General features: G+C 40.8%; 1 protein-coding gene across 1 annotated transcript in view; it reads right to left on the reverse strand.

Annotated features, from left to right (window-relative positions):
- CD101 (CD101 molecule) overlaps positions 1 to 9,059 on the reverse strand; it is a 39,755-nt gene that overhangs the window by 30,210 nt on the left and 486 nt on the right. Inside the window, exon 2 of the mRNA XM_027866765.1 lies at positions 486 to 866. Coding sequence (XP_027722566.1) covers positions 486 to 866 — 381 coding nt within the window. The remainder of the gene's footprint in view (positions 1 to 485; positions 867 to 9,059) is intronic.

Below are 9,059 nucleotides of genomic sequence, written 5' to 3' on the forward strand. Positions count from 1 at the left end.
AAGTAATCACACTGTCATCAACCAATAAGCCTTTGTGAAATTCCTACTTTGTACCAATCTTTGTGGTAGACACTGAGGATACAAAAACAAAAGTGAAATAATCCCTACCTTCAAGTAGCTAAACCAGGGAGAAAGCATGTGTGTAAATCAGTATGCACAGAATACATACAAAGTAAACCAAGGGAACTTTGGGAGGGAGGACATAAGGAGCTTGGAGGGATCAGGAAAGGCTTCATGTAGCAGGTGGCACTGAAGTAAACCACATACTAAGAGGCAGAGATGAGGAGAGAATGAATTCCAGGTATGAGGGGCATAGCCAGTGCAATGGGATAGAGATGAGAAATGGAAGTCGGGCATAAATAGGGAGAAAAAGGGCAGCTTGGCCAGACTGGAGAGTTTGAGAAGGGGACCAATTTATAATAAGGCTGGAAAGGTAGTCTGGGACCAGGTTGTGAAGGGCTACATAGAAATGGGGAATACTTTACCTGTTAGGTTCACCTTGTCACTGTAGCTCCCAAGGTACTTTCCATCAGTGTTGGGTGTATAACACTCATACTCGCCAGCATCCTGGGTTTGGAGCTTTGAAATATGGAGCAAGACTGAGTTTCCCTGGATCCTCTCCACATAGATATCACCACGCTGAACTCGAAGGATGTAGAAGGCATAAGTGAAGTCAGTGTCCTTAGTACTGATTATCTGTATCTCTCTTTCTGGCTGATCTGGTTTGTAAATGGACCATTGGAAAGTCTGTTCAGTGGGTCCCTGGTGGCCAGTTACATTACATGCAATGCTAACTGGATAACCTTCGGCCCGGTACAGTGGTCCTTTCTGAACTGTTACTCTTCTCTGGCCAGTGCTGAGCTCAGCTTTCCCATTAGAAAAGGAAGAGAAATAAAAATAGATTAATACTGTAGTTCCCTACGTACAACACAGCGTAGCTCCCTATGTTACAATTCTGGTAAATGAGATCACGGGTTATTGACTACAGTAGCAGCCCAAACACTCAATGTCTTCTCGGGCTGAACATTAGTGGAATGGCTTGATGAGCTAATTGGACATTAGGGCTACAGTGGGAGGCAAGGATATGGTGGAGAGATACCAAGAGAGTCTGGCAGAAGGCATGGGATGATGAGATGGAGTTAAGACAATAAAAAAAAAAAGGTCATAAAAGCAAGCCTCAGGGAGTGCAGAATTTAGTGAACTTTATGAATCTGCAAGGATAGAGAATGAAGAAGAGAAAGTATTTTGGACAAAAGGGAGGGTGAAAGGAATGGAGAAGAAAGATATCATAAAGATCACATTAATGCTAAAAAAAAAAATTCCAAGGGGCAGAGAAAAAGGATGCTAAAAAAAAAGGGCAGGAAAGACAATGATTTACCAAAAGAAGCAAACCCAATTCAAAAGAATTTGATTTACTAAACATTTAATAAGTACCAACTCTAAGCAAGACACTGTGCTAGGATCTGAGGGGCATTAGAATAAAAAAAGATCTAATCCCTGATGATAGAACTTACCATCTACCAGGAAAGATGAGGCTATAAAACCGTACATTATTTGCTATGTGACTCGGGACAAGTCATTTAACCTCTCAATACTCTGGACAACTATCCCAGACTGTAAGTTGTAAGGAAAGTACACTCCTGTAGGAAGAAAGGGAGTTTCCTCATCAGGGACTTCCCCAAACCCGGAAAATCACAGGTCCGGCCCCTGTTCCGATATTACAAAATAGACTATTCAACAGCCAAATGGCAGTACCACCTGGATATCCCCCAACAGTACCTCAAACTCTGTGTTCAAGACTGAGCTTATTTTCTTTTCCCCGAACTGCTCCTCCACCCATCTTCAATACTTCTATCAGTGATACCATCATTTTGTCCTATCTTTTGGATCTGAAAACTTGTTTCCCTCTTGGATTTACATCTGAGAAGTTACACAATTTCATTGAATCTACCTCTGTAGGATCCCCAAATCTATTCCCTCCTTTCTATTCCCATAACCATCACCCTCATTACCATCCACCCCAACTACTATAAAAGCCACCTGCCAGGTGAGTCATCTCCCTCCCATCCCTTCTTCCTATTGTTGACAGACTAATGTTCCTCATGTATAGATTTGGTCATTTTATGACTCTGCTCAAAACTCTTCAATGGCAGCCCAGTAAAATTCAAATTCATTGGACCAGCATTTGAGACCCTCCTTGGTCTGGTGCCAACCTTTCTTTGCTCATGCCATTCATGTATCCAACTTGTGATTTCATTGGTGTGGGGAGTTCCTCATGGACTCCCTCTACCAGTGGAGACTAGCCACTGTAGTGGCTGGGCTGCTGACTGCCCAGTTACACAGTCAGTACATAGGGCTCATGTTGGAAGACAGAGGGACTCCAGCCCTGGCCTGCTGAGCTTCTACTTAGCCTTTAAACTCCAATGAAGTAACATATCCTGACCCACTCTAATCAGGAATGGTTCCCCCCCACCCCATCCCCTAGGACTCTATAAACACTTTGTATTTGTTACTTTATCCATATTATTTTGTGCTGTGGTTGTTTGTGTATATATCACATTCCCCTACTAGGTGTGGCTAGCTGTGGGTTCCGTCTCTGGTTTGGGCTATTGGGTTTTTCTCTTTTCAATATCTGGCAATGACTTTACCTGTCGCAGCTTTCTAGGTGGTATAAGAGGATAGATTGCTGGGCCTGGAGTCAGGAAGACAAGAGTTCAAATATGGTCTCAGATACTTACTTATGTGACCCTGGGCAAGTCACTTAACTTCAGTCTGCCTCAGCTTTCTCACCCATAAAATGAGAATCATAATAGCCTCCCAGGGTTGTTGTGAGGATCAAATGAGATAATATTTGTAAAGCACTTAGCACAGTGCCTGGCACCCAGTAGGAGTTTAGGAAATGTTTGTTCTTTTCCCACTAGACTGTAAGTTCCATGAGGATGATGACGATGATAATCATCTCCTCCCCCTCCTCCTCCTCTTCCTTCCTCCAATTGGGGTTAAGTGACTTGCCAATGGTCACATAGCTGGTAAGTATCTGAGGCTGGATTTAAATTCAGATCCTCTTGACTCCAGGGCTGGTGCTCTATTCACTGCGCCACCACGCTGCCCCTCTGTTTTTTTTAGGCACAAAGAAACAACCACTTAATTAAATATCTAAATACAACCAGTATTCCAGAAAAAGTAGCACCATGTACCCAATTACTTTGCTAGTGCATGCCCCTTTATTTGGTCAATTTTCATTAAAAAAAAAAGAATTTATGTCCACATCTAAGACAGTTTCCTGAAAGTCATCATCATAGAGGTTTTCGTCATCTTCAAGAGAAATGTTAAGTTTCATAGTTGGAACAGTACAGCAGGCACTGAGTAATTGTTTTAAAAATTAAATTAAAGAGGTACAAAGTGCTACTACAAATCGGAGACAGAGTGCATAGGATTCTAGATTTAGAGCTGAAAGGGGTTTTGGGAGTCATCAAGGTCACTTCCCTCATTTTTTTACAGATGAGGAAACCGAGACCCAAAAGTAGCTTGTCCAGGGTCACACAACTGGAAAGCAGTTAGAACTCTAACTCTAAGTTAGAACTTGAGTCCTCCAGACTCCATGTCCAGCATGCTCTCCATGATTGCCCCTCGGTGAACACTGAGATAAACATTGCATTCAAGTATTTTCAAAGAATAAGAAAAAGGGCAGCCCACAAAAGACACTTCAAAGATAATTAAAAGGAAAAACATCAATCACCAGTACTGACAGTTAAAAAGCATTTGTTAAGCCCCTACTATGTGCTGGGTGTTCTACTAAGCCCGGGGAGGTGATTCACAAAGACTCAGATCTGTAGGTTACATTCCCAGCTCCCCGTGGCATTACCTATTTGGATACAGGGACAGGATGAATACCTTAGAAATTGCTGAATTGCTTTGACCAAATTGATTCTACACCAGTAGGTGGGTGATGTGTAAACATGATTCATGTAAGGTATCATTAACCCATAGGAGGGATATATTCTGGAAGTTTAAAAAATAAAAAATAAATAAAAATTGAGGATTGGCAGCATCTGCTGGGCCTTTCTTGGGTTTTTGTCTAAAATTACTTCTCTTCATGGAAACAGAGCATCCGGTTGGTGAGATTTTGTCTGAATAGATTCAGCTGAATACAGTCAGCACTTTCTTTTATCCTGCCTCATTTGCCATTCCTACTGCCCAATTACTACTTTATTATACATTGCTTATTCACTCATGTGTATCATGTGTTTGAGGCTCCCCTCCCCAGTCAGATGGGACGTCTCTTGTAGGTGGGGATCAGAGAGTTAGGACTGGAAGGTGCCTTAGACACGGCTATCGAGTACAGACCTTTATTTTATGTATTTTATATTTTTGTATATATTATATATATAGAGTATATATTTTATATTTTTGTGTACATATATTTTATTTAGGAATCTGAGGCCAAGATGGGTTAAGGGACTTGCCCAAGGCCACCAGATAGTTAAATGGTAGATTCAGGATGAAAGCTCAGGTATTTTTATGGTAGCTAGGTGGTAGAGTAGATAGAGTGCCAGGCCTGGAGTCAGGAAGACCTGAGTTCAAATCTAGCCTCAGGGACTTACTAGCTGTGTGACCCTGGGCAAACCATCTGAGTATCTTTGCCATTTGTTGCTGTGTTTCAGTCATGTCTGACTCTTTATGACCCCAATTTGAGGTTTTCTTAGAATGGTTTGCCATTTCCTTCTCCAGCTCCTTTTACAGATGAAACTGAACCAAACAGGGTTAAGTGACTCACCCAGGGTCACAATAGCTAGTAAGTGTCTGAGGCCGGATTTGAACTCCAGTCTTCCTGATGCCCAGAGCTCTATTCACTGCACACCTGGTTGCCCCTGTATATTTGCCAAGAAAACCCCAAAAATGGGGACATGAAGAGTTGGACACGATTGAAAATGATTAAACAACCACAAAATGTTTTGGCAACTCAGCCGCTCAGGCCAGGAAGATTAAGTTCAAATTCAGCCTCAGATACTTATTAGCTATGTACTAGGTCTCTGAGCCTCAATTGAGGATAATAATAACACCCACCTCTCAGGTTTTATGAGGATCAAAAAATACATGTAGAGTGCTTTGTAAACCTAAAAGCACTATAAAAATACTATTATTGTTACTGTTAAACTTTGATTTCAAATCTAGCCCCTTTTCTAATGGGCCAATACTTGGTCACACACTTTTAGAGGAAAAAACACTTGGGCTTGGACATATACGACATGGATTTGAGGGTCAGCTCTGTTACTTATGGCCTAGGTGACACTGTACAAATAACTTTATCCCTTACAGTCAAAATTTCCTCATCTGTAAAATGGGCATAATCTTTGTATTCCCTATGGAATATGTATATATGTATATCAAATATACATATTTCATATATATTATATATATATATATCTTTCACACATGAAAGAATGTATGGGGGGAAAGCTTTGTAATTGGGAAAAATGTTATTGTTTATATTTATACATATATGTATTTCTAAACACATCATGCCTACATAGCACAGGGCTTAGGTGTTTAAAAAAAAGTACTTATTTTTGATTGTTATGAATCCTGATGAGAGGGAGTATGGTGTCACAGAGGCAGTCCTCGGAGTTAAGTCTTGGGTTCAAATCCTGTCACTGATGTACAATGATGGCCAAGTTACCACCTCCCAGCAACCTGAATAACACCCTTAAGATGATAAATTACAGATGGGTTGCTGATACACATCAATGGAGGGAATGTCTACACAAAGTAGTTCCCTTTACCAATTATATCACAGGCCTAGACCTATCTAATTTCTCTATCCACACACATTATATACATGTGGACTATGTATTGTGCATATGTGTGTATTATATCTATATCTCCTGATACAGATCTGCCAAGCATGGTGCCACCTTTGAAAAAACTTTGAAATAACTAATATTTTGGATACGGGCATGTGTCAAAAACAGTTTTAAACCTGATCACTGGAATGGTGTGTGTGTGTGTGTGTGTGTGTGTGTGTGTGTATGTGTGTGTATGTGCATTTGTGTTTGTACACTTGCAGGTATTTTAGGATGAACTCAAGCAACAATTCTAGAACCTTTCTAGAAATAGCTCCCTAAGAAGTAGCTTATCTTTTTTTTTCTAAACTCAACAATAGACCCCACAAATATAAAGATGTGGTTAACCCCAATAAATTTTGTCTTTATATATGAATCCAAGACTACTAATTGGACGCAGCCTTCCAAGTGGGTGGTGAGAATGGGTTTTTCTTTTTAACCCATCCAACACCCCATTTCAAAAACCCCCTTGTGATAAATGGGATTCATGCATAAAACTGAGCCAATGCTTATAATAATGATGATGATAGTTAACATTTTAAGGAAGCACTTTATAAATTTAATCTCATTTTATCCTCACAAAAACTTTAGCAGGAAGGAGCGATTGTTATCTGAAGAAACCGAGGCAGAGGTTAAATGACTTAATCAGGGGCATATAGCTAGTAAGAATCTGAAGTTAGATTTGAACTCTGGTCTTCTTGACTGCACATCCCACACTCTCACCCACCAGGCCACCTGCAGGCCCCAGATGAGGCCATTGCTAGAAACTGCAAAACAGATCAAAACTTGATGTGGCCAAACCAAAGCCTGAACCTGTAACTTGGGTGCCTCAGCTCTTTTCTCTAAACAGCTGAGCTTAATTTGCTTCTCATTGACAAAAGTAACTATTTCAAAGTTCACATCAATAAACATACATGTCCACCAAAGTAGATGATGATTTTAAAATGAATTTCTGCAAGGTGGCATTTGGGTGAATTTTTCTAATTTTTTTCATGTTGCTTTCTTCAGCAGAGTGTTGAGGGAAAAACACTGGATTTGGAATCAAAGGGGCCCAACTCTGAGGGGCAGCTAGGTGGCACAGTGGATAGAGCACTGGCCCTGGAGTCAGGTGGACCGGAGTTCAAATCTAACCTCAGACACTTACTAGCTGTATGACTCTGGGCAAGTCACTTAAACCCCATTGCCTTCAAAAAACCAAAAACCCAGCTCTGTTATTTACAGCCTATGTGAGCTTGGGCAAGTCATTGTGCTTCCTTAGGACTTAGATTCCTCATCTGTAAAATGAGGGCATTGTTACCCTCCCTTCCTTCCCACACTGCATGACTGGCACCCTTGTTTGACTCTAACCAACCTTTAGTCTGACAAAGGTACTGGGAGAAGTCTTGGGGAAAAAATGCTACTGGAGGTCCCAGTATTTTATCATTACACTTTTGGTTAATGAGTCACCTGACTTCTTGAGGTCTGATCTGTGAACGTGAAGGAACAGAGAACTGCTTTTGTGGGGTAAGGGTGGGTGGACATCTACTGTGTTTTAGCTAGGAACTAGGAACTAGGTCTTCAACCTGTAAATGTGGCACTGGTTATAGTTGTGAGTGCCCCATCTTACGATGGATAAAGATGAGCAGGAGAAGGTCCAGAAGAGCACAGGTTGATTAGACCATGTAGGATCAGAAGTTCAAAGGGGTCTTGGAGATCATCTACTATTCAAGGAAGGTGAGAATTTGAGAGGTTCATTAAGAGATGATGATTAACAAAGATAGGAATGGAAACTCAAAATCCATGGACTTTTCCATAACTGGGCTGTCTTTTTCCTTCTCCTTATCTTCCCATTGGGAAAAGCGGTTCAATATTGAAGTCAGATCCCCAGAATGCATTTCAGAGTGAGCTGACCAGAATTTAGAAGAAACATATCATCCTGTTTAGATAAATTTAAGTGGGTTAAGAAAAAAAAAAATCACTTCTACATTCCCCTTCCTGTTCTGTTGACTATGGGCTTTTTTTTTCCCCCAGGCCCTTTCTTCTGCCAATAAAAAAAGTTAAGGAAGAAAAAAAAGGAACTTAAGTTTCTCTAAAACTGCACAATTTCAATCCCAGTTTAGTTCTCATATAATGAAACTTGACAGTACAGTATAGCAAAAAGTACATTGGAGTTGGAGTCAAGGGACCTGAGTTTGAAGCCTAGCCCCAGCACTTTCTATTCTTGTGACTTGGGCCAGTCACTTTCTCTGAGCTTCTGTTTCTTCATCTACAAGATAAGGATAATGATACTTGTACTAACAATAATCATCACTGATATTTACAAGCTACTTTAAGGTTTACAATGTTCTTCACATTAATTATTTCACCTGATCTTCACAATTATCTCGTGGTAAGTGAGGAGAACCCTCATTTTTAGATGGGTAAATTGAGGTTCTGGGGCAGATAGGTGGTACAAGTAGATAGAGTGCCAGGCCTGGGGCCAGGAAGACAACTCTCTGAGTTCAAATCTGGCCTGATACACTTACTAGCTGTATCACCTTGGGCAAGTCACTTAATCCTCTTTGCCTTAGTTTCCTCATCTGTATAATGCACTGAAGAAGGAAACGGCAAACCACTCCAGTATCTCTGCCAAGAAAACCCCAAAAAGGGTCCTAGAGAGTCTCACATGCCTGAAATGACTGAACAACAACAACAAAACCGAGGTTTTAAAGATGAAGTGACTTGCCCAGGGTCACACATTTAGTAAGTATTGGAGGTAGGCAGATTTATGAACCTAGGTTTTTCTTGACTCCAAGACCACTCAGAATTGTCAACTCCCCCAACTCAACTTAACTCACAGGGCTTATAAAGAAAGTATTTGGTAAACCATACAAGGCTATGGAAATATGAGTTACTGTTATTTTACAAAAAGCAAAACCATTTGGAAACTGTCTACCACAAACACAGTAAGTACAATGGACAGAAATAAATCCATGGGACTTTTTAGCTCACCCAGGATCTCCATCCTGTCTCAGCACAGTGATGATCATTTAGCCCCTAATATACAGGCCTAGTGACATTCCAGTAACCTCCATGGACTTCCTGGTCCCAGAATCCAACCCTGACCCTAGCCATAGTCCTCAGGACTTTCACAAGCCCAACTCAATTAAGTCAGTCAACATCTACTGAACACATACCATAGGCTGACAATACTCTTTAATACTCTGTACTCAGTTCAGCTCATACTGGTACTGGGGC

Source organism: Vombatus ursinus, unplaced genomic scaffold, assembly GCF_900497805.2.
Source record: "Vombatus ursinus unplaced genomic scaffold, bare-nosed wombat genome assembly UNPS02014782.1, whole genome shotgun sequence".
In the NCBI taxonomy this organism is placed as follows: Eukaryota; Metazoa; Chordata; class Mammalia; order Diprotodontia; family Vombatidae; genus Vombatus; species Vombatus ursinus.